Source organism: Pezoporus flaviventris, unplaced genomic scaffold (genome assembly GCF_033815535.1).
Source record: "Pezoporus flaviventris isolate CSIRO_AGI_PZ_B2104156 unplaced genomic scaffold, CSIRO_AGI_Pfla_v1 ptg000035l, whole genome shotgun sequence".
Lineage (NCBI taxonomy): Eukaryota > Metazoa > Chordata > Aves > Psittaciformes > Psittacidae > Pezoporus > Pezoporus flaviventris.
In genome coordinates this window covers 489,892-516,966 of record NW_026892583.1, presented here as the reverse complement: position 1 = coordinate 516,966, position 27,075 = coordinate 489,892, and the positions used below count along the sequence as shown (strand labels likewise).

General features: G+C 43.9%; 1 protein-coding gene across 4 annotated transcripts in view; it reads right to left on the bottom strand.

Annotated features, from left to right (window-relative positions):
* ABTB2 (ankyrin repeat and BTB domain containing 2) overlaps positions 1 to 27,075 on the bottom strand; it is a 165,072-nt gene that overhangs the window by 24,647 nt on the left and 113,350 nt on the right. For all 4 annotated transcript variants that reach the window (XM_061462054.1, XM_061462055.1, XM_061462052.1 and 1 more), the window contains one exon: positions 26,402 to 26,612. In XM_061462054.1, coding sequence (XP_061318038.1) covers positions 26,402 to 26,612 — 211 coding nt within the window. The remainder of the gene's footprint in view (positions 1 to 26,401; positions 26,613 to 27,075) is intronic.

Here is a 27,075-nt window from a genome sequence, read left to right as displayed (position 1 = left end):
AATTTATTAATGCTGAAAAAAAAAATCCCTTTTCATTTAAGCATCCACAAGGAATAACTGAGGGGAAAAGGTACCAATTCCTTTCCAGAGTTCAGAGAAAGACACATACCAAAAACTATAAAATGATGTTGCTATTAATGAAAGCAGCTGCTCCCATGAAAGGCATTTTAAAAGCTGTGTGTGTATGTGCCTGTGTGCACACTGTTAAGAACCATTTATCAATAATGGGATTTGCAAGCTGAACTCTCCTTGTATGACTTTGAGCATCCTTCAGGGTGAAATAACTCCACTCTGTACAATATTTGCCATCTGTTTCCATTTTACCAGTTGCAAGGTGCACTCTAAAACAACACCATTATTGCTTTACACACACACACACACACACACACACACTATTTGTCCCTCTGCTACTTCTTTTCCTATGAGTATAACAAAGCAGCAGCTACAAAATCAGAGATCTTTTTAAGCATCTGAGCCATCCTGAATTGCCAATCATAGAATCATAGAATGGTTAGAGCTGGAAGGGATCTTACAGAAAATGCAGTTCCAACCCCCTGCCACAGGCAGGGACACCTTCCATTAGACCAGGTTGCTCCAATCCCCATCTGATCTGGCCTTGAACACTGCCAGGGATGGGGCAGCCAGAGCTTCTATGGGTAACCTGTGTCAATGTCCCACCACCCTCACAGCAAAAGATTTCTTCCTAATGACTAATCCAAATCTCCCCTCTTTCAGTTTAAAACCATTCCCCCTTATCCTATCTCTACATGCCCTTGTAAAAAGTCCCTCTTGAAAATGACCCAGTAGTTTTGTCAGTTGAAAGACTTTCTGAAAGTCCAGCTTGAATTCCCTGAACCATTTAGGCTTTCTACCTTGTCCTGGACACACGAGATGGGATGAATCATTCCAGAACAGCCAATTCCCTGAGGGGACAAGCAGCAATCATCAACAGGCATTTGGCAGATGCCTTGCAGCAGTCTGTTCCAGAGAACTTCAATCCTTATCTTGGCCTACAGAGGAGGCATTTACACCCTTTTAAACTCAGGTACTTAAGGGAGGAGCCTAAATTAGTTATCTCGATTTTCTATGTACTCAGCAGAGCCTCCAGTACAGATTTCAAAACTCCCTAGGTTTGGTGAGGACAGACAGGTAGAATTAAATAGTCATATGGGGTGAACAGCTCAGGAGAAATGGAAAAGCTCATCCTACAAGTGATTATATCTGACACCTTTTGTGGTAGATAAGCTATTTAGGCCATATCACAGCTTCCCTGACCACTTTCATGATGGGAACACTGTTGGCCACCGAACCATGTGGATCCAGTCAAACCTTAGTAACTGTTACACCCGGCACTGGGCAGCAAGAGACTGTGGTCAGCCAACAGCAAATACCATTGAGTCTGCACCAGAAATAACACCTAACATGGAGCAATTTCCATTCTGTAAAGAATTCACATGTGCCAGGGTTATAAATGGCTTCCATGCACAAGCAGACCTTGAATGTGGAAAACCTGGTTTGGGAGGAATGGGAAAGAGGAAGATTTGGTTTGTTTGTTCATCTTTTTTTAATCTCAACAGATTTTTCCAAAGGCTTTAAAACTCACAGCAAAACAGACTGCCCTGTTACCACCCTGTGCCCAAACGAGAGTAGGCTTTGGACTGCAAAAAGTAATGTCAGGGAAGATGTTTTCCTCTTACTGCTATCCGCATCCATCCAAACCCCACCACTCACATTGCTGCTCAAGTTGGATAAATCATTATTCAATCAGGAGTGACTATAAAGAGTTCAGTTTCTCCTTTTATCCAGCTATTTCCTTTCTTCATACTGTGGACTTGCTCGTGGGTACAACAGCTCTATCTTACTTTGCTCATGGACACCACATCAGATAAGCAGCATTCTCACATGAGAAGAGACATGCAGTTCAACTGAATGCAATGTCAACACTGGGTCACATTGCAGTAAGAAAATAAATGCAATTATTCCTTTTCTAGAAAGTAAAGACAATTGGCAGCCCTGTGGCCCTTAACCTGGCCAGTTCTCTGCCTCTAGGGAAAGACTGATCATTTCACAGTCTGAAACACACTGGAGGAGGGGAAAGGGAGAAATCTTCATGGGAAATTAACTGGGAGATGCTGCAAGCTAAAGAATTAATTTCTGTCTGCTCCATGTCCTATACTGGGCATTTTCCTCTGGACTTTCTGACATTTAAAAGCATTTGGCAGCTCATTAAATTCTGCACATAAAGCAATCCAGCCCTGGCAAACTGTCATACTGTAGCAGCTCATCAGGGACACAATACTGTCTGTATTGCCACCATTGCTTTGTTCAGTTCCTGGCAGTGACGTCGTCTTCAAGTGATGCCCCATGTAAACTGGGAGAGTACACACAGCAGTGGAAAGTAGAACAGATGCTGCTCCCCTACTACGACCTTGTAAAGAATCACAGCAATGTCTGATACCATCATGTGCTGTCAATATTTTATCCCTAGGTTCTGTGAAATTTTCTCCATTTACAATTTGACAGCTGCTCCATTCCCAAGGAGATCAGGCTGGAGCTGGGAACAGACTTTATTGTGAACTTTTCCCCCTCATTTGAAGTAAAATACGTTGTTTTCCTTAGACATAATCAAGAAGGATGCCAGAGAATTTACAGTAAGTTGTAACTTTTTTCCTGCACAATGTACTACAGTCATTTGATTAGAACGGCCGAGGACATGACCAGCATGTGGAGATCATGTGTAGCAGTCCTTGAGGAGAAGCTATGGGATGTCAGCATTCACTCACGGGTGCAAGTTACTCTTGGGGACATTCTGAATTGGACACAAGAGGAAAATTTTTCGCAATAAGAACAATCAGCCCTTGGAATTCCACTGGATTCCCCAACACTGGATAGTTCAAGATTCGGCTGGACAGGGTGCTGGTCCATCTTGTGTAGACCATGCTTTTGCCAAGAAAATGGACCACATGATCCTTGAGATTCAACCTGGAATTCTACGATCCATGATTCATGCATAATGAAGAAACTAGTTCCCAAAGCTGGCTCCTCTGAGGATCATAGAATCATAGAATAATTAGGGTTGGAAAGGACCTTAAGATCATCCAGTTCCAACCCCCCTGCCATGGGCAGGGACACCTCACACTAAACCATGGCACCCAAGGCTCTGTCCAACCTGGCCTTGAACACTGCCAGGGATGGAGCATTCACAACTTCCCTGGGCAACCCATTCCAGTGCCTCACCACCCTAACAGGAAAAAATTTCCTCCTTATATCCAGTCTAAACTTCCCCTGTTTAAATTTGAACCCGTTACCCCTTGTCCTATCACTACAGTCCCTAAAGAAGAGTCCCTCTCCAGCATCCCTACAGGCCCCCTTCAGATACTGTGCTGGTCACCACACAGCACCACACAGCTGCTGTGAGGTCTCCACGCAGCCTTCTCTTCTCCAGGCTCAACAGCCCCAACTTCATCAGCCTGTCTTCATACAGGAGGTGCTCCAGCCCCTGATCATCCTCGTGGCCCTTCTCTGGACTTGTTCCAACAGTTCCATGTCCTTTTTATGTTGAGGACACCAGAACTGCACACAATGCTCCAGGTGAGGTCTCACAAGAGCAGAGTAGAGGGGCAGGATCAGCTCCTTCGACCTGCTGGTCACGCTCCTTTTGATGCAGCCCAGGATACGGTTGGCGTTCTGGGCAGCAAGCGCACACTGAAGCTGGCTCATGTTCATTTTCTCATCCACCAACACCCCCAAGTCCTTCTCCACAGGGCTGCTCTGAATCTCTTCTCTGCCCAACCTGTAGCTGTGCCTGGGATTGCTCCGACCCAGGTGTAGGACCTTGCACTTGGCATGGTTAAACTTCATGAGGCTGGCATCAGCCCACCTCACAAGTGTGTTGAGGTCCCTCTGGATGGCATTCCTTCCCTCCAGGGTATCAACCGAACCACACAGCTCAGTGTCATCGGCAAACTTGCTGAGGGCGCGCTCAATCCCACTGTCCATGGCAGTGATGAAGATGCTGAACAAGACCGGTCCCAACACCAATCCCTGAGGGACACCACTCGTTACTGGTCCCCAGCTGGACATTGAGCCATTGACCACAACTCTTTGTGTGCAGCCATCCAGCCAGTTCTTTATCCAGCGAGTGGTCCATCCATCAAATTGATGTCTCTCCAATTTAGAGACAAGGATGACGTGTGGGACAGTGTCGAACGCTTTACACAAGTCCAGGTAGATGACATCAACTGCTCTACCCCTGTCCATCAGTTCTGTAGCCCCATCATAGAAGGCCACCAAGTTGGTCAGGCAGGATTTCCCCTTAGAGAAGCCATGCTGGCTGTCACCAAGCACCTTGTTGATTTTCATGTGCCTTAGCATGGCATCCAGGAGAATCTGCTCCAAGATTTTGCCAGGCACAGAGGTGAGACTGACTGCTCTGTAATCCCCCGGGTCATCCATTTTCCCCTTCTTGAAAATGGGGGTTATATTTCCCTTTTTCCAGTCATCGGGAACTTCACCTGACTGCCATGATTTCTCAAATATGATGGCCAGCGGCTTCGCAACTTCATTCACCAGCTCCTTCAGGACCCACGGATGGATCTCATCAGGACCCATGGGCTTGTGCACGTTCAGATTTTTAAGATGGTCTCGAACCAGTTCCTCTCCTACAATGGGCGCAAGGGTCTTCATTCTCACAGTCCCTGCATCTGCCTTCTAAGACTTGGGTGGTGTGGTCAGAGCCTTTGCCAGTGAAGACCGAGGCAAAGAAGTCATTCAGAACCTCAGCCTTCTCCAAACCCTGTGTAGCCAATTCTCCCGAGAGCTTCCTGAGGGGGCCTACATTCTCCCTTGTCTGTTTTTTATTTGTTATGTACTTGTAGAATCCTTTCCTGTTATCCTTAATACCCCTAGACAAGTTTAATTCCAATTGGGCCTTAGCTTTCCTAACCTGGTCCCTAGCTTCCTGGACAACATCCCTGTACTCTTCCCATGCCACCTGCCCTTGCTTCCACTTATTATAAGCCTCTTTTGTCATTTGAATTTTCCTCAGGAGCTCCTTATCCATCCAAGGAGGCCTCCTGGTCCTCCTGCTGCACTTCCTCCTGGTTGGGATGCAACACTCCTGAGCTTGTAGCAGGTGATCCTTGAATATCAACCAACAGTCTTGGTCCCTCCTGCCCTCTAGGGCTGTATCCCATGGAACCTTACTAAGCAGGTTCCTGAAGAGGCCAAAGTCTGCTCTTCTGAAGTCCAGGGCAGTGAGCTTGTTGCACGCTCTTCTCACTGTCCTGAGGATCTCAAATTCGAGCATCTCGTGATCGCTGCATCCAAGGCTGCCCTGGAGAGTCACATTTCCAACGAGCCCTTCCCTGTTGGTGAGCACGAGGTCAAGCACGGCACCTCTCCGTGTCGGCTCCTCTATTACTTGCAGAAGGAAGTTGTCTTCTACACAATCGAGGAACCTCCTGGATTGCTTGTGCCGGGCCGTACCGTCCTTCCAACAGATGTCAGGGTGGTTGAAGTCACCCACGAGAACCAGGACCTGCAAGCATGAGGCTTTTCCTGTCTTTCTATGGAGTGCTTCATCCGCAGGTTCTCCTTGATCAGGCGGTCTGTAACAGATCCCCACAGTAATGTCTCCCATAGCCATATTCCCTTTAACCCTGACCCACAAACTCTGTGGACTGCTCACCTGTCCCCACACAGAGTTCCATACTCTCCAGCCTATCCCTAACAGAAAGGGCAACTCCCCCTCCCTGCCTGCCAGGCCTGTCTTTTCTAAAGAGCCTGTAACCTCCAGTCATAGGAGCCATCCCACCATGTTTCTGTGATGCCTGTTATATCATACCCCGTAGACACGCACACATCTCTAATTCCTCTTGTTTGTTCCCCATGCTACAGGCATTTGTATAGAGGCATCGGAGCCGAGCTCCAACTGAAGCTGGCTCATTGGCTGGAGCAGCTGGGATATCTCTACATTGCTCCAAGCATTTATTATAGGTTCTGGCAACTGACTGGGTGTGTTGGGATGGAATGATGTCCCCCTCCCCCAACACATCTAGTTTAAAGCCTCCTTGACCAGTCTGGCAAGCCTCCTACCAAAACTGCTCTTTCCCTTCTTTATCAGAGCAGCTCCACCAGCCCCCACTAGACCTGGCCTACAAACCTGGGTCCCATGTTCAAGGCACCCAAATCCCTGACTATGACACCACCCTTTTAACCATTTATTAACCTGGCTAATCCTCCTAGCTTTTTTTAGGTCCTCCCCTGTATCCTGGAGAATTGATGAAAAGACTATCTGAGCTCCAGAGCCCCTTAACCACCTCCCCCAGGGCTCTGTAGTCCTTCTTTATGTTCCCCAGGCTACTACTATCTATATCCCTAGCACCCACATGTGTCACCAGGAGTGGGTAATAGTCCGTGGGACTTACTAGAGCAGGCAGCCTCTCTGCCACATCCCTGATCCGTGCCCCTGGTAGGTAACACACCTCCCTTGAGACAGGGTCTGGCCAGCAGACGAGTGCTTCTGTCCCTTTCAGTGTAGAGTCCCCTACTACTACAACCCTCCGCTTTTTCCTGGCAGCACCAGCAGAGATCTTCTTTAGCAGTGCATCAGCCGGCTGTTTCTGGCTCGAGTGCGCTTCCTCATTAGTCCCCTGCAGGACAGCAAAGTGGTTCTGTGTGGGAACAACAGATTTAGGGGGAAGCCCCTTGCTTTTGGTTGTCCTTTTCCTTCTTTTTTGTTGTTTTTTTTTTGTCACTAATTCCCAGCTTCCCAGGTTAACAGCCTCCTTCTTTCCTTCATGAGCTAGAGGGGAAGCTCGAGGCCCCCTGCACAGTTTAGGCCAGGAGCAAGCATTCCTGCCTCCTCTCAGCTTCCCTGACATCTCGCAGTCTATTAACAGCATCCCACAGCTCAGCCACCTGCTGCAGGAGGGCCTCCACCAGGGAGCACCGAGTGCAGCCCTGCCCATTGCGCACCATTCCCTCACCAGACCAGTGCAGGCACTCTCTACGCCCCGAGCTCTGCACTGCAGCCTCCCCTCTCATCGGCTCTGTCTGGGTGCTTACGCTGGCCACCGCAGGGGCAGCCAGAGCAGAGCTCCCGGACCGGGCCCTGCTCACACGACGAGTGCTCACCATCCCGCTCTAACTGCCTCCACCCGCTCTGTTCGCCGCGCTCCCTGGGCCAGGTTTTTAACCAGTCAGGGCTGGTGCCACTGCTTCAGACTCCGTCCCGTGTGAGTCAGCTGAGCTGCCGGCTCCTGGGCAGGTCCTGTCGAAGACTTGAGGCACCCTCAGTGGCTCTTGTCGCTCTGAGTTGAGGCTCCTGGACGCTGATCTCCCCCCAGCTCCGGTGTTGAAGGCATCCTCTCTCGAGCTACTCACCTCAGGATTTTTAAGAGCACTGGGACCAAGACATTTTTGGCAGAGGGATGTTAGTTGCATGCAACAAGGAAAGAGCTCCAGAGGAGTTGGAAAATTATGTCATCCTTCCTCTACATTGAATGCCAGGAAAATCCACATGGAGCTGGACCTTCAAAGGTGAGGAAGACCCTGCTATCTCAGATGTAAAAGAGTGGTAAGTCTTCCCAGAAGAAACAACCATGTTACCAACATTCTTCCTCTGGCATCCCCAGGAAGGTCCAGTGACAAGATTGCTGAAGGAAGGAGATGTTTTCCCTGCAGACACCTCTCTTCTCCTCTGCTATGCTATTTTTTATCACCTCCTGCTTTGCTGTAGCAAAACAAAGAGGGAGCCAAAAGCGACAGCAACATCAAGAAAGAAACATCTTGTTCTTCTAAACAAGAATCTCCTTCTTCTAAAGTAGGAAAGAAAATAGTGTCCTAATGGAAGCAGGTGAGAATGGCAAACTTTGTCTCCTTCTTGGCAGTCTGGGCTGGTCCTGAAACACATGCACAGTCTCCACCCAGCCTGTCCCATAGTCTTCTAAATGATTTGACTGAACAGCTTTGTATTCCCTTCTTCTGTAACAACTGCTCTGTAAAACCCTGTTAACATTTTAAACACATGCAAATTTCAGCATTGCAAAACATGTAAATATCAGCATACCTATGGTCAGAGTAGGGTAGACCATGATAACTCCCCTGTATTTGATTCACTGAAGCTACACAGAGGCTACACACAGAGAAGAATCCCAAATATTTAGAGATCATTGAGGTTTTTTGCAAGGGACTGAAAGAAGAAGGGCTTTCAGTGCAGTGCAGTGAACTAATGTTTGAGCTTAATACTGGAATCAAACTCTGTGGCTCAGTCTCATTTTACCCTAAGATGATAGAGCTCAAACTCACACAAAGCAAGTTAAGAACAGCTATAAAATGTTATAGATCAGTCTTACTTGTTCTCTCTTTGTTTTAAAGGAACAAGCTTGAAACAACAATACTGTGCCTTTGGCGCATACAGAAGAGAGTGATGTGACTAGCAGAGATGCTGGAAGTGATTGCCACATTGCTGAGTAAGCCAAGCAGGCTTTCTCAGAGCTTTTCAATGCTCCTAGTTAGGAGTCTTGGGAAACCCACATGCAATGAGCAGAACTATATAGGGGAAAAATGGGGGGAATAAGAGTAATCTGCAACAACAAAGTGAATCATGTTAGGAGGGTGGCTAGAAGAAGATGTGCTATTTGAATGTCACACCAAGACGGAAAAATCCCAAGGATAGCAACAGAGTCAGAAAGAAAACAGAGTGAAGTCTCATGAATTGGAGAAAGGAAAAGACTCCGAGGCAAAACAGAGTATCCAAAACCTAAACCACGCCATGATGGTGTGGAAAAGAGCGGCGTATTTACAATTTGGATTCTCAAACACTAAACCCCTCTTCAAGCTGCTGGGGGAAAAGAAAATCTCCGAGTATGTAATTATATGTGAACAAAATAACAACAGAAACGATGATTTAGAAACAACACAAAATCTTTGCTCCAAAACACAACCAGCTTCGGTCTGTTGTCATTCCTTTCAGATTCAAAATATTTTAGTGGATTTGAAAAACCTCCCACACTTACAGAGAAAAGACAGGAATTACCAAGCTGGATCTCATTCAAGGATCATCTCAGCAAATGCCACGTCTCTCAAAGCAGAAAGTCCCAGATCTTCACAGAAAAGGAAGCAGGAATCACAGCCAACTGTGAAACTCTTCCCCTGAAAAAAATGGCTGGCTCACATCTTAGAAGATAAGAGTTCTCAAGTTTTAGTGGATTGTTATCAAGTTACTAAGGTCTTGGCTTGGGGTGTGCCATGACACTAGCTTCCAGTTTAGGACTTATCCTTCAGACACTAATAGAATGAGAAACATCTGGATAATATTGTATTTATAGGGATCTTTTCTCCACTGAATCTGTCTTCACAGTTTCCTCTGCTTAGAGAATATAAAACAGGACAAGAATAGTTTAAATCTAGAACTGGCAGTTAGTAACCGCAGAGAGAAATAGCACCCTTTCCGCTCTTGTCTGCAAACCATACTTAGAAGTAAGGTGCAGCATCAGGTTTTACTTCATGTCCATTGCAAATCAAAGCTAAATTCAAGCTCACTGTAACAACCCATGAAGTAATCACCAGGAACTGACTATGAGTCTTAAAAAAACCCCTCAAGTCTGTGGTTTATTTATGACAATCACATCTTACAAACTTTGTTTCAACAACAGGGAAAAGATTCTATTTTCAGGCTGAAAACAAGTACTTGTGCTGCTCTGGAATGTGCCATGTGTCTCATATAGAAACACATATTTGTAACATCTGTAGCTGTGGCAAAGGGAACTCTTGATTTCTAGACAGATGGAAAATAATTAAAACCAACTTTAATTGTATATAGTTGATGATAAGAGTCAGATATACACGATAGTTTTAACTACAACAATATGGTCATGGTTGTGTGGTCAAAGATGTGATTGACTTCCATCTGCCTCCCCCAGATGCTCCCAGAGCTGTTTGATCCCTGATGGGTACTGTGAGTAGCCACCTCCACAGAGGAAATGTGGCGGAAGGGAAACCACCGATCGTGCTCTTCTTGCTCCTCCCAACACCGCAATGTCCTCCATAAGCCAAAAACTACTGCAAACAACCCAGGAGATGAAATACTCCTGCACAACTCTGGGTCTAACTGCAGTCTTGACCTCAGTTAATACACAGCTGTATGCTTACATCGCTTCCAAGACCAGATGCAACTATGAGGTCTGACTCGCTGTTACATCTGCTGAGTTAGACACAGGAAAGAGTGCTTGCCAGTGACCTATGCCTGTCAAGATTGTACCACCAGACTTGCAGAGGTCAACTATACAGACCTCCAAAGGACCTGGGTCTCAAATCTCTGGTCTCTCACCAGCCAAGAGCATCCTCACACCATCACTAATGTATGGGCTCTTCCCACCACTGGACAGCGGTTCTGCCAGGTTATTTGCATCAGATCTGTGAAGCCTTTCTCTACCTACCCTTCCATTTTGTAAGCACAAATGCTATACGGACAAGATCACAGAATGGCTTGGTGGGGAAAGGCCCTTAAAGCTCATCCAGTTCCAACCCTCTGCTGTAGGAAAAGACACCTTCCACTAAGGCAGGTTGCTCCAAGCCCCCTCCAACCTGACCTTGAACACTGCCAGGGATGGGGCAGCCACAGCTTCTCTGGGCACCCTGTGTCAGTGCCTCAGCACCCTCACAGAAAAGGCGGCACATCTCTGAGGCCCCTCAGCTGCCCAGGCCTGCAGAAAGGACACTGCATCTGCACACCCCTCAGAAACTGCTCTCTGTCATTTTTACGTTAACAATTTACCTTTGTAAAAGCCCAAATGTGCTTGTGCCGAGTTACAGGCAGGTCACAAACTGCCTCAAGCTCTTGGATGTTCTTCAAAATCAACTGACATGGAAAATCTGAAGAAGTCCTTTTGTGTTCTAGTTGTAAATATTACTACTTTTTTCCCTAAATTAGCATCATTGTCTAACAGAAAATAAGCAATGACTGGCATGTTTGTTCCATGTTTTGTTTCCCAGGACCCCTCCCAAGGAGGCAGACCAAGGAAACCTTGCCATGCACAATTCCTGGTGAGAAGGAAAACACTGGTACATTCTAGAGCAGGGCATGAATACAAACTACATGCATTAAAGAAATGAGCCTGTAGCAGCACAATATGTGATAGGCAGAGATAAACATGGGCAGAGAGCCAGAACTTGTTGTCTGCTATTCTTGGATTAGCCTTGATCCTGTGGGCAATAAAAACAAGAGGTAACTCCTATGGTTCATTCCAGCAGCTACACTGGCAATCTAAAACTACCCATTGCTATCTGCAAGCAGATTTATCCGGAGTCTGTGCAGTTCTTCACTATCCAGTACTGATACTCCTTCCATTATACCTCATTCCCAAAAGCACTTGGAGGATTGAGATAACAGACCCCTTACTTACGACTTCAATCTGATTTGCCAACATGCATATGTTAAAAACATATGCTGACTCTCCAGCCAAAACCAATGTGCCAGATTCAATCACAGAACTGATTTTCAGGGCCCAGTTGTAAAATCCTACAGGCAGAGAGAGCATCGCCTGAAGCTCCTGAGTTACAACTGTGTGAAAAAAGAGCCACAAAGAGAAATATTTTGGTGCACTGCTGGAATACTGAAAACTGTTTAATTAATTGTAACTGGAAAAGTTTGTTCAGCTGAACAGAGATAATTCGCACCAAAGCAAGGGGAATAAATAGGGAAAAGTTTCCTACTCACCTTACAGCACAGACTGAAACCTAATCAGTATTCCAAAAGAGAAATTATAAAAGACAAAATAGAGGCTAAAATTTCAAGGTTGGAAGAAGATACTTTCATTTTCAGGACTAAAAATTGATGAAACTTCCATTTTTCTAATGGCTTGACTTATATTATACTTCTGTGCCATGTCACGCTACTGTGAGCATGGCCTGCCTGTGTCGCTGGTCTTATCTGATGTGGATGTGTTTTCTTAATGAAGATCTAAGTAATCTTTTGGCTTTTTACATTCCTGGAGTCTGAGAAGTTTCAAAAACTAATTTAGCATGAAGGCATGAGGAACACACCAATACATGCAGATGAAACAAACTTATTCTGGAGCTCTCTTGAGCACAATAATGTAATGTGTGGCACCCACTCCACCCTATAGTGTAATTCTCCAGCCCAGGTTCCTGCTGCTATACTACAATCACAGAAAGTCTCACAAACCAGCTAAAATGTTCTCGAATAAAAGGAAATCAAGCCCACAGGTGTAGCATTTGAGAATGAACAGGCAGTAGCCTTCTCCCTAAGCCAGTATTAGGTAAGACACCTAAGATCTGTCACTAGAAAGATAAGGAGGAGGAGTAACATCACTTCTGGATGAAATAGATGACAGTGTGCATTTTAAAACCTATTATTTTGCAAGAGAATATCACTCTGACCTAAAGGCAAGCTGCTCAATGAACATATTTCACCTCTATTCAAGATGCCTCTGTTTTGTTCCTCAATTCTTGTCTTAAAATATTGAAGAGTTGCTGTGCAGGAATGGAAAGAGAGGTCTGTTTCATCCAAAGATGTTTGGTACCAGTGGTGAATGAATGTGTTTATGGTTTTCTACTGGAAAGCACAATGAGTTATATATTTGCATTTTGCCTTAATTAAATTAAGTGCCATGTAACTGTATAGACATAAGAAATATAAGCAATAGAAGCATCCTGAACTTAAAGAAAACAACAAATGTGAAGTCAGTCCTTCTATGCCAACCTAGAAATCCCCTCACTCTTCCATTTTGTGTTTAATATTCCCAATTTCAAACTCTTTTAATGCTTATACCACTGTGATTTTTATGGTCATATCAATGAGCCTAAAGAGAATGACAAATGGTAGACGTAACTGCTTAACTATGGGAGTCTGATAGGTAGAGTTGATTGGTCAGGCTCAAATTCTTTCAGTTTCCAAAGATCCTAAATTTAGAGCATTAATGCATTGAATTTCAACATTTGGAGCTGCAGTGCTTCTCAGATGCCACAAATTCCAGCTTTCAGCACTGTTCCTTGGATCTGCCAACACTGCTGCTGAACAGCCTCCTGCTTTGACTGTTACAGTGTATGAATTTCATATAATAGTGTGTTATATATATAAAATATGTATACCTGCAGGAGATTTTTCAGCAGATAACAGTTTGGTCTGGGCAAGAACAATGCAGACACATGTAAAGTCATGCTAAGAAGATTTTACCACCTTGGGTATTAGTAGCCTCCTGACGTCTCTACTGATCTACAAGGACTATGTTGCTTTCTTTTAGGGAAAGGTCTATAGATCTACAGATAGAGTTGTAGAGTTCCTCTTATAATAAATTTATGTGCTGCAGACAATAGGCATAGCTGATAAAATACCATGAACTCATGATTTCATGGTCTCAAGTCTTTCAAACACTGTTAGCGTATAAAGCTGACTCAAGTGTTCTCCCAGTGTCTCCAGAAGGACAATGTTATCCACATATGCACTGCAGAATCTAGCAGGTAACTTCAACCATTCCTCAGAACACAGTTATTTCTACATGAGAAGTAAGGGGAATCCCCACAAACAACAATCTTGCAAAATATGTAGAGGACTTACCTTCAAATCTTGACACCATCATGCATGCAATTGCCAAGACTACCAGCACAAACAGGAGGCAACTTGTCACACTACCAAAGCTTTACATCCCACCTATTCTGAACTACAGAGTTGCAGATTTTATGCTGAGTTTGCAAACAGCTGAATAAAACACTGCCAATGCTGGTTTATACCCATGACATCTGCAGTACAGGCTAGGAGGTAGATAAAAAAACCCAACTGTCATCCAACTCTCAGGATCAAGGTTATCTGTTTCCCCATCTCTCTCTCTAAAAAGTGCACTTAAATTAATACATTAATTTATTCTTCTATTAATAGATCAGATAAAACTAATAGGGGGTAAGGGAATGGAGTTTTCTTACACACAGTTAAAACCTATTCTTGCAACAGGTCCAACCTGGTTCATTTTGACCATTGCAGAAGGTGCTGCCTTGTGGTTACTATGGGAACACAGAGGAATTTCAAGCTCCAGCTTATGACTTGCATGACAACATTAATAAGTTTTGTTTCCAATACCAAATTATAAGGTTATTTTTGCCTTTCAGCCCCATTACAATTCTGCTGCCAGAAAGCAGATCTAAACCCACAGAAGCATCGATGAATATGTAAAAAGTGACAATCAAGCATACATCAATTCTAACCCCAAGTGCAACGTGCACAATTATTCTTTTTCAGCTTGTTGAAAAAAGTTATTCGAAGTTTTCATCAGCCCTACACTTCATTACCTGTTGCTTGAATAAACCTTTCTATCAACACCCTGTGCTCTGCGTTCCAAACACAAAGGAAGAGTAATCAGTAAAATATATCCAAAACCTGGGAAACACCTCTTCCCAGAGTTTTTACCTCAAAAAAACCGTGAAGAAACAAAATTACTTGAGAAATAAACTAGCCTTCATTTGCCATTCCTCACAGGAGGTACTTCTGGGCCCCAACTACGTGAATAAAGAAGTACATAGCTTACACTGGGGTGAATGCCCTTTCTATGTGTACAGGCAGATTGAGCTTGGCCACTTACCCTTAAGCATATTTAGTGTCACAACGCAGAGTTTAGCAGACTAAAGAGTTAATTAAACTATCGTAACTTCTTGAATAAGGAAGAATGGAATGCCCAGATGGAAAGTCATTTAAGGAACATATGTTTCTGTGATGTTCTAATGCACCAAGTCTTTGGAGAGATCTTTCCTGAAGAATTTGGCAGCCACAAGAGGGAACTAAGTGCTGACTTCCTGGCACAGGGCAGTGCTCCACAGAGGTAACTCCTAATCACGCAGTCTGGATGCTGGAAGCAATGCAGTTACAGCAAGATCCATATATAACACAAGTTATATTAGCATGAAATTATAACATGAGTAATGTGCTCATAATCTTCTCAACTAGCTTAACTATCTTCTAATACTGCATCATGGACAACTCATCCTTTCCTGCTGAGAAAGCCTACCAATACTGAAGTACCTGTCTCAGAAGAACAACATGTTTCTCTGGAAGGATCTTTTGCATTTCTGAAGAGGTGAGGAATGGCCTAGTGAATTCCTTACAGTAGCAGAGAGTTTTCCAGCAAGCTTAGGATAAAAACTTCCAGCTCCTGTCCCACTCCTTCTCTTCTCTAGCCATTATGATATATGTTTTATTCCATGGAAGAACTTTGGGTGCAAACTCTTCAGTGGCATTCAAGTTCTCTGTAGCTAACTCCAGATTGAAACTACACCTTTCACAGCATTACTCCAGATTTACAGTGATAAGCAGTAAGCACAGCTTAGTCTCTTTCCTCTCTAAACAAACACGTTAAACCAGCATGCATAGAATCAACACAAGGTTGTTTAGCCCTAGAAGAATCCATGAGCCAGGGCTGAATCAGCTCAGACATGCAACTCATTTGAATAGGATTTGTCTTGCAGAGCAGACATGCTTTTTAAAACAGTCAGTTCAGCATTTACTGCAAAAACATGTGATGAAAACAGTGCAGTTAGCTTCATAAGTGACCACCAGGTCATGGCAGTACATTCACTCGTAAGTATAAGACAAGGAAGTGCAAAATGGCAGGGTCTCCTTTAAAAAGGAAACAAAGCAGAGACATAGCAATCTAGGATTACCCCAGGGAAAGCTTAGTTTCTAATCTCCATAAGGTCAAAGAGAAAGAATGATTGTTGCTATTATCATAAATTATACCAAGAAACATTTACTCTTCAGCAGAGCTCAACTCTTGGTTCTCTGCTACAAAGACATCAAGAACAGTAAGAGTGAAAACCCCACCAAGCTGCCAGTCCTGGCTGCTGCACAGCAACAGCTCAGAATTGTACCTTTATTTGGTGTGGCCTTTGTTAAAGTACCAGCTAACTCCTTCCTCAGGAAACAGGCAAGTTCTGCAAGTAAAGGGCTGTAATTTAGTCCAATAGGAAATAATATTAACTTCAATTGGAAGCAGCAATTACTGAAAACGAAGCAACCTGGCGGCTTGTAACCACCATCGCTCTTGCAATATGCTCAGAACCCTCCGTCCACAGACTTACTGCTCTTTACTTAGTTAAAAGAGCACTGTGTTGGTATCATGATACTGCCTTTAAAGATCTATGCCTAGGAAAAATGGAGAAAGGATGATCTTAAATGACAGCAAACCAGCAAGAATCAAGTAGAGAAATTAAGACACTTGGTCAGTGCTCTACAATTTTCACTGTCCAGAAGGTGGAAAAAGAAGCCAGGAGACCTTGTCTTACTGATTTCTATGTTTTTGCAATGCCTTTATCAACACATGCTGTAATGGTTTTATTTTAAGTTTCCCTGGATAATTTTTCCTTCATTTTTGATGCTAGCTTGCTGCTCAGTCATCTTCTCTTGAAACAGCAAACTGCAAACAATACACAACACAGGGTGCCTACAGACACTGAAGATTCCTGTTGGCACCAGCCCTGGCAGCTAAGTTGCCAGGTTCTCATTTTCTTGCACCCTCTTTTTTATCTGAACATATGGAATCTTAAGAGCAGGAGCCAAGAACTTAACGTGGACATCTTTACAGTAGTTACAGTAATTACCATAGCTGTAGTTGTAGTAATTGCAGGGTGGTAGCACACACACATACATGCACAATGGCTGTCATATCTTCATTAGTAAACCAGACAGCCAGAAATCATCTATGCAGTTTTCAGGCATGTTTACAAATAGAGACATTCACCAGAAATGGCTTATGTCAGACTTTCTGGGGTTTTCCAGCAAGCACTGACGTTCACTGTAAAGTACCTAAGAAAGCAGAAGGTGGTGTTTGTCAAACCAATGCTTTGTAACTGAGAGGACAAAGACTGTCAAATGCCTTATTACTTCTCTAGGTAGGTGGTAAGGACCAGCTGCTGCCTGCTGTCTACCTGCATAGCCAGGTAGATACCTATCAATGATTGGGAAGTAACCAGGCTGACACAGGTAAAACAACTTTAAGAGACAAATACTGTAATTAGAACCACAGACCAGCTGAGGTTGAAAGGCACCCCTGGAGATCGCTTAGTCCAAACCTCCTTGCTTAAAACCAGGGTCAGCTAGAGTAGGTTGCCCATGACCATGTGAAACTGGTAACCTCTCAGGTGACCTGTCTCCTCTGTATCTGTGACATTGAAGACTTCTCAGACCATCCTTAACCATTGTCCATGGAAATCAGTGCATAAGCAGCAGGAAGGTTTCTAGACTGCCTGAGAGCTGGTGTATACACATACATCTACATATACTCTTTTTTTTACCAGTAATGTTCCCTGTGTGCCAAGGCTGGCAGAGGAAGGCAGTCTCTTTTACTCTCCATAAAGTCTGCTCTGAGCTGTTCAATCCCATCTACAGGGAGATTCTTCTCCTTGATACTTTGCAGAGAATTTAAATAATCTCTGTTTGTACCACACCCCTGCTCCAATACAGCAAGATCAGAAGATACAGGCTACTTTGGAAACACTCCAACAACACTACAAATTGCTTACAGCCAGTAATGGGGAAGAAAGGCTGGGCTGTCCCAGGTGTGAGATAGCAGAGTTTAAAAGTAATTGAGCAGTGGTTGCTTATACAACAAAATAAAAGACAGAGGCAGGGAAAAAACTAATTCAGAGTAGAGCATTGCCAGCTTCAGCAGTTACACTTGGATGGATTTGATCCTCAGGGTTTGCAATTAATTCCCTTCACTACTGCCAAGGTTATCCCTCACATTCCGATTCTGCAATCATAGAATAGTTTGGGTTGGAAAGGACCGTAAGATCATCCAGTTCCAACCCCTTGCCATGGGCAGTGATGCCTCACACTAGACCATGTCACACAAGGCTCTGTCCAACCTGGCCTTGAACACTGCCACGGGTGGAGCATTTACCACTTCTTTGAGCAACCTGTGCCTGCACCTCAGGACCCCCAGAGTAAAGAACTTCTTCCTTATATCTAACCTGAACTTCACCTGTTTCAGTTTAAATCCATCACCCCTTGTCCTGTCACTGTGGTCTTTGAACTATGTAAGAAATGAACAATTCAGAAAATTAAGACTTGAAAACACTTCAATAGATGATGCAAAATAAAGGTAGGAGCATTACACCAGGAGCCCAAACATAACTATTGACTGTCACCTATTGACTTGAATGGGACTTTAAACTTCACACAGCCAGTGCTGTGGTGTTCAGAGCATGCATGGACACACACACACGCAGAGTAATAAACACATAGTCATTGCATCCTGGATATCTCTTCAGTCTTCCAGTTAGGACACCAGGAACACTATGTAGGAGTCCCACTAGCACAGGTTCTGACTGTTAAAAAGTCAGCAATTCCTAAGTATTTCTGTTTTTTTTCTGGCTATATGTTACTGTAATATGTGCTGAGATGTCACCATAGAGAGCAGGAAGGCGAAAGCTGCTCACCACAAGTGTGATAAAGCTACTGACTCCTGTTAAATCACACCTTCTCAATTCTGAAATCTGGGGAAGTTATTCAATATATTGCAACTATTTAGTATGGACTCAGCAAATCCATAATCCTGCCTAAGGTCAGGAACAGCACTGTCAGTGAACAGTTAATTTTATTCAATAGATACACACTGATTGTAGTTTATCTGGCCTCTGAAATAGGGTCACTCAGTCCATTGCACTTCTGAATGAGTATCTCAAAATCACAACTAAGTCTGACAGTAACTGGTTGAATCTGAAACAGGCAACAATACAGGGTAACAGATTCTCTCCTCAGTGTGGGTGGAGAAACTGATCTTACCTGTTTATATCCCTCTTATTCTTCTAATAAATCTACCAAACTAATCTTTCATCAATAGCAAATCGCTCTTTTTTCTTCTTTAAAACAGAGGAACACATTTTTATATCACTCCGAACAAGCAATTTCGTGACAGCACAGTTCAATGTCAGGCTTCCTTCTGTTCCCCTATATTTATTCAATCAATATATTTGTATCAAAATAGTTGGCGAGACAGGAGTAAAATCAATGTGACTATTGCATGGGGATGGGACTGGAATATGCTCACTGACACATCTTTCTGTAATCACACCATTGACTTCAGGGATACTCCATGTGGATTTAAATACATAAACATGAATATATGATTACAACATTATACTCTCTCAAGGCAAATGACTGAATCAAGGTCTACTTTCATTATTCCTATATACCTAGTCTTGACTGTTAAGGCAGCTGTAGACAGACAGATACTAAGATCTCTCAGACAAGAGATCCCAGAACTTATTTTACTGCAGACATTTTCGAAGACACAGCTCATTGAACTAAGTGTATCAAGTTCTGCTCCTGATGGGGCAGGGTAACAATAGGATACGGCTGTAAAACAGAAGAATTCAGACATAAATATATTAAATTTGAATTAGGAAAGGCTGGGCCACAGATAAATCTGAAAGACAGACAATGATGTAGCTATTGCACTTAATAAAATTCCATAAACCTGCAGTTAAAAAGAGTAGAGGGGGGAAAAAAGCCTCATGACAGATCAATGACAGTCTGGAAACATCCATCTGGAGAAAAGATTTGTCCTGAAAAGCCTTAACCAGCTCTGAATGCAGTGATACTCGTCAGTGACGCTGAGGATGCAGCTCAAGCAAACACAGGGCTCAGCAGCAGGCTCTGCAGGTTATTCCTGATTTTCCTTTCTTTTCTGCCAGTTGGATGCCCATGTAAGACATTATGGAGGCAATTCACATGAATAACTGGGATGTTAGTCTTCTCTTTAATATTAATTGATATCATTGTATAAATTTGATCCATGTGACCAAATCACTCTTGCCTCTAGCAGTGTTGGAATGAACAACCCTTAGCTGTGCCAAGGGAAGAAAGCAGGTAACCATGAGGGAAAGAGCTGAAGGCTCTAGTTATTTCTAATGATACACCTAAAGATCATCAGGGAAAAAGGTACGAGGATCAATGTAATGCTTTTTCAATATAGAAAACATGACGAGGAGACCATCTTCATCAGATGGTCACTGGGGATAAGATATAGCCAGAGGACAGGGGCTCTTTATTTGCATCAACCACTGCAAGGCTCTTGATATGGAAACTGTGCCAGAAGACACTTGAAAAGTAGCACTGTAGGAAAGCAGATGCACAAACTACTTGGAGATTATTCTTCTCTCAATAGAAGTCTGTGATGTGTCTCTGAGGTACCTGAAGACAGACTGCATTTTGCAAAGTATGATAGATAAAATAAGGTTGTAAGGCCACTGCTCTGCTCAGTCTGGTTTAAACAAGAGTGTTTGAATCTAAGGAGCACAACAGGCCAAAATGCAAACTTGATCACCACTCAATAAGGAGGTGCTCAGACTGGATCTTGACACTGTATCAGGAACTATTAATTTAGCTCCATCTCTGTTTTCCATGCTAGCCAGAGTAAGTTTGGATTATATGCCACAGGACATTAAACACCAAGTGTTCTAGCCAATGATGACTTAAATCAATACTTTAAATACTGGAAGAATATAGCATTGAGCAAACAGCACTCAAAAATAGCATGAAAGGGCTGCAGCCTTTTCTTCTGGCAGCATCAGATGCATTTTTTTGTTCTTTCCCAATCAATAATGTCTCAGAGCAGGCATTGCTGGAAATCCTCCACAGAGAGAAAACCCAAGCAGTCAGCTCAGCTCCTTCCTCCTCCTGCCCAGCTATTGTGGCACAGGACAGTAGGCACTAGACCATTTCTCCTGCTTGACCCTACTCAAAAATAGAATCATAGCATGGTTTGGGTTGGAAGGGACCTTAAAGCTCATCCAGTTCCAACCCCCTGCCACTAGAGCGGGTTGCTCCAAGCCCCCTCCAACCTGGCCTTGAACACTGCCAGGGATGGGGCAGCCACAGCTCCTCTGGGCACCCTGTGCCAGCGCCTCAGCACCCTCACAGGGAAGAGCTTCTGCCTAATATCTAATTCTTCCTAATAACCTAAATCTACCCTCTTTCACTTCTAAGCCATTCCCCCTTGTCTTATCACCACTTGCTCTTGTAAGTTCCTCTCCATCTTTCTTGTAGCCCTCCTTTAAGTACTCTAAGGGAAAATATGGTTTGCAGGCTTATGCATGGACCCTGGATCATGTGAGGTAACAGAAGTAATGGGAGGACTCCTGTTGGAAGCAGAAAACAATTTAGGTTGCTTTTGAACCATGTAGATTAAAGCAGCCACCCAGCTGAAAGCAGGATGAGCAGGAGCCTTTCTGAAGGTTTTCATGTGACAAGAGAGAAACAGGGTGAGCTCAGGTTTGTTTAGAACCACATCACAAACCACACTCCCCAGAGAAGCAGCAAATCTGAAGCCTTCTAGATGCCTGCACATGGAAAACAGAAGGAAGCTCTCTGTTTTCTTACGAGGTAGCCCTTTGTGTGACTGTAGCTGGCTCCTTGCAGTGTCCACAGCTTTTCCAGCTGAAGAGCTGTGAGTCTCCACTGAACTAGCAAGCTCCAAATTTTACTGTTGGCAGCTGACAAATCCTACATCAGCTCAGGAATTTCCCTGGTGTTTTACTGGATTTTCACTGGCAGAGTCAGATGGGTGCAGTCTGTGTGCTTCTGCTGATGTAAACTCTTTTATATACTCACTGATGTTTGGAATGAAAGAATGCCCCATCAAACTCAGACAACATGTAAAACTTGGCACATGTGCAACATGGATAGCTCAAAAAGGTCTGGCATGGCCACATCCATGGGCACTGGTGGATAAGCCAAGAATTACTTTTAGAACATTCTACAGAACAACAGTATTAACAACAGGCAAACATGATGTATAACTGTTTAATAGGGTAGCTGGAAGAGGAGGAAGCTTCAGCCTACCAAAGACACGATCATATACACAGTGAAGCAGAATCCAACTTTTTGCCTGTTCTTAGGAATTAGATCATACTAACTTTCCTACAATAAATGCTGTATGCACATGATAATCACAATGAGATAGGATGAGGGCAATCAAAGCTGTCTATTCCTAGCTTTAAGGCTGGACCAGGATAGACTAGTTCACCCAGCTGTAAAGTAAGACTACAATACTGACCTCAATTTGTGCTGTATAGGGAGCAGACAAATACTCCCTGAGACAAGTATCACTGAGAGAGCATTCTTGCCTTGACACACTGTTAAAAATAAGACAAAAGCTTTATATTCCACTTGGGAGAAAGTGAAGAAGGGAGAAAGAAACTTCATTTACCTTTGGATGGCCCTTCTCAAGTCACAGGATCCCAAACAATCCCAGCAAACATGCTCTGCTGCTCTGGGACATGAGCTCACACTGCAGAACGCTCCCAAGCTCAGCCAGCCTGACATAAGCAATGGGAAAGAGCCCAGAGCAGAAAGAGAGCAATGGGAGTGCCACATGCTTGCTCACTCTTCATAGTGCAAACCCACACTGTCTGATCTCTGACACAATACAGACTATGAGCTCCTAGAAACTCAAATATCTTATTGCCCAGAAGAGACACTTTGCAGCAACAAAGGCAGATGTGCTCTGTGATGACACCAAAAGGCTCTGAGCCTTCAGGCCCTCAGGTGTATTGTTACTGCGGAAGGCAGCTAGGTCTCACCTCAGGGTCTAACTCCTTTGCCAAAGTATTGCACAAGTGGCACTCTATTTGCAAAACACTTCCTCAGGTGGCCTATCTGACATCAAATAGCAGATGGTTTATTGTCCATGCAGTGAATGAGGTCATTTTGGGGTTTCAAGTGGGTCATGGCTTGGTCATACAGCAAGCAGCTGCAATCACTGTGGAAATACAAGTGTTTTGCTTAAGATACCTGAGTGCTTTCCCTGTCATTCTGCCTCCCCTCCTCCTACTGCTTCAATGCCTGGAGGTAAGTATCAGAACCAGATATAACCAACTCACAAACTTCCCAGAGCTTCAGTGTATTGGTATCCCACATCATTCACATGCTGGAGGCTAAAACAGAAAGCTCCTCTACCTGCCAAGTTCTAAAGACACAACTACATCCACCCCATTCCTGCAGGACTCTACAGTTTACCCACCACCTCAGTTCTCTAGTTGCCAAGGTGTTTAGCATGAAGAAGGCACATAGCTTATATGAGTTTAAACTGGCTCTGTTCACTGGGGTGCCGTGCATACCTAACTGCAAGCATGTATGTTTTCATACCTTATACAGACAGTATAAAATGTTCAGATGCTCAGCCAGGTTTTGAAAAGCCCTTTATGGCATATGACACCCTCTAACAGGCTTCTTGAATTCTATGCTTGCCTTCATGTTGAAGTACAGTAAAAGCCTTCCAGACCCTACAGTGTTATGATTTTCATAGCACTCTGCAGTGTGACACACAGAAAGCTCACAGACAACAGAAAGCCAGGCAAGATGGACTGTAGGTTGTCAGGTCTCTAAATGAACAACTAAGGTTCCTTTCACTGAATCAATGTGGCCCACAAATCTTTCCAAGATCTGGTTTTACCAAGTCTGCAGCTCTCTCAGCCATCCCTCTCTTTACTAAACTTCAGATTAGCATTCACCACCAACAGATTTATACTGGAGCATACGAACTGAAGCACAAGCAAATGTAGAGCTGGTCAGCGTTACTGTCCTTGTTTGTGACTGAGGGTTTTTTTTCAGTAGAAAACAAACTGGGATTGCAGTGCACACAAGTATATTCCAGAAAGAGAGAGCACAAACACACAAAAGAGCAATGCAGAGTTTGCAGCTGATTTAGCACAGCTCGGGAAAGAATAAAAGAACTGGGCTGCACAGCCTTGCCAAGTCACATTAGGTGAATCAGTGCCCTCATCTATCCTGCCACGAGTCTGGCATCTCACACACAGCCTCAACCATCTTCCCTCTTAATCTAGGAAAGAGTAAAATATCTCTTGTATAAAGTGTTGCTAGGAACATTTATCCCACTGGCTATGCTAAGTAACACGCACAGAGGTCAATGCAGGAAGACACATACAAATACACCTTGGAGCAAATGAAATGCAGGGTTGGATGTTCATTTGTAGTGTACTGGGCACTATTAATTTCATTTCCAAGTTTCATAATCTTTTCAAAGCCAATTGTTTAACCTGATAGTCCTCAGGTTCTGTTTTTTCCCCCACCTATTTTCAGTTTTTGCTTTATTTTAATATAACCTCTTTAATTTTCTTTTCAGCTAAGTACTGGTCAGAAAAGAAGGCAGAAATTTCCCTTACAACAGCTGTTATAGGATCTAATGGGGATTTTAAACCAGAATAGAGTTGCAGCCTGCATTCCAAAAGCAGTCCGGTGAACCATGTGAAAAGCATTGTTTGGGAGCAATTGGGGAGATAACTGCACTCCTGATTTAACTCCTTTATTATCCTCAGTGTACAAAACAAGTTGCTGCAGTAACATCATGATACTGAGAGCGCTGAAAAGAGCACAACACAAAATAGAAAGCTTAATCTACGTTTCTGATAGAAGCTGTTTAGCAGCTTCAGCTGTACAACTGTGTGAGCTGCTGGCACAACTTTGCTGAATCTGGCCTCATGAAAACTCAGGTTTTGCACAGTGTGCAAACATGAAATGCAAAATAAACAACCTTGCACTTGGTAGGGCACTTGACTGAGATTAGTGAGCCCCAAAACCAGAGCTACCAATGGGCTCGGAGTTGTGCAGCTTCTTCCAATCCCTATTTTACTCTATTTCACTTAATTCCTCTTGGTTCTTCATACATCAGTTCCCACTCTCTGATGCTTGAGTTCTGCTCACAGATTGTTCTTTTTGAAAGGATTCTGGGGTAGGATCAAACGGAAAGACAATCTTTTTACTTTGTAAAACAGCTGAGCTCCCACCAGACAGAGATCTCAAAGAGCAGAAACTACATTACAGTACAGAAAGATGGCTCAGCAACCAAGAGAATAAAACCAGGTGACCAGCGGAGGTAGCTACAAAGACCCGGAGGGTGATAAGTTTATATTTTAATCCTTATTTGAAGTTCCCCTTAACCTAAAGTAACTCATCAAGACTGAAATTATAGAGGCTGCCTTCCACCCAGTAGGTTTTTCTGCACCCTGACAATTCAGAGCCTTAAAAGGACACAATTCAACCTACTATTGTTCTCAAGGTCTTCTCCCTTCTCAGTAGCCAGGCTCTGGCCATGAAGCCATCAGCCACAGTTCCAGTGGTGGTGAACACAACTATAAGAAGCCTTTAGGGCTCCTGAAATCAGCTGGCAGGCTTGGTGCAAGACAGTGCAGGCTGAGAGCATCATTTAGATGTTACCATGATTTCATATCAATTTTAGAAGCTGGGGCTGAGTAAAGCCCCAGGTAGGAAGAAGAAACCATGCTGCTTACAAAGCTGCAGAGATGTTCTCCTTTCTCTGCTCACCTTTCCAACAAGATGGGAATGTGGCCTCCCCCTCCAGCTTCAACACATCACTACATTGTGAAACCTCCCAACCACAGCCGGCTTTTGGGAAGGGTCAGGACAGAGTCTTGATACCCAGTATGCTAAAACGCATCCACAGAATATGCTAGCACAAATACTGGATAGAGTTAATCAGAAACCAGAATTTCCCACTTAAGGTAAGATTTCTGAAATCAATACAAAATTGGATAAGCATTTCAAACTTTGGAAACCTAACAAGTGTGGAGAGGCCTGGGTCTCCCTGCAAGAACCAGCTACCAGTGTCTTTGAGCTGGGGAGCTGCTTGACCTGTCAAGGAACTCAACTTGTGGCTAGGGCTCCGAGGGCTCCTCAGCTCTCTGCTGCCACTAGCCTGTCAGGCAGACTGCCAAGGAGCTGGGCAGGAAGGAAACCAGGGAGGTTTCTAACAGAAAAAACATCCCTCTGGAAAATTTCTGACCACTCTAATAATGAGCCTATTTCAGAGTCAGTTATGGTGCTGGCAGAAGGCAGGGAGACCCACTGCATTTTCTGTTTAGTTACTGGCTTCCTATATAAATTTATTTCTATACCAGACACACAGCATCAACTGAAGGAATCCTTAAGAAGGATGTTCATAAATCCCTTCAAACTTCCCCAAAGTGAACAACATCGCTTTTCCTGAGAATGATGACAATTGTTAATTGGTGCTATTGAGAAGGTAACATTTTCTTTGGTAAGGTCTTTACTGCTTTAGGCAACCACATGTACTTTTGGCAGCATCTCTAGACAAGCCTTGTTGGCAGCATACAGTATATGCCTCGCTCGGAAAGATTGCATGAAAAAACAGCTCACTTTCCAGTTCCAATTCCAAGGCTTCATAAACTTGGCAAGGCTGACAGCGTAATCTGGCCTCACTGCAGGAATAACTGATGCCTGATAGGTAGCATCCACAAAGCTGCCCAAGCTGCCCATGCACACAATAGCTACTCTACAAAAGGAGACCTTCTTAGCCTAACTCCTTGACTACTAACAGTTCAACCTACGTACCGTTCGTTGTTCAGGGTCATTCTTGGAGGGTCCAGGTTGGGGTTCTCCATGGATTCCATTTGAGGACAGCGTAGGAAGTAGTAGAGGGTGTGGAGAGCATCAGGGGACCAGGAGATGGGTTGCTGCTGCCGGGTTTGCCGAATGGGGCTCATGCCTGGGCGGATGGTGTTCAAACACTGCATGTGGTGCATTGCTCGTGATACCAGATCACCTGCACAAAGAGAGAGAATGCAAAAGCACCTCTTTACTATTAATTCATGGTTCTCTTAAGTACACTTTTTGAACCAAATAAAGTCTCTCTCAGCTAAGAGAAATGGCTTTTGTGTGCTCTTAATCTTTTTCCTCCACCAAGGCATAAGCTGTCCTCAAGCTGCTACTCTGCAGGTTGTTGTATGGGAAATTAAACTTTCTTTCAAATGACAAGTTATTAGTTACAAAACAGAATGAAACTTCTCTCAGTTATCATACATTCAGCTGCACTGTGGTTTTTCCATCCTGGTTTTCTCCTCTTTCCAATCACATATACCCAGTTTCTTGCCTGCCTGCTAAATTACTAATGTCTTTGCATAATGTCCACTGCCCAACCTGGAGTGTAGCTTGCCCAAGGCAAAGCTAGTAGCACCAGTACAAATAGTCTCATTGCTGGCATCGCCATTTTATATTGTGAGATTGTT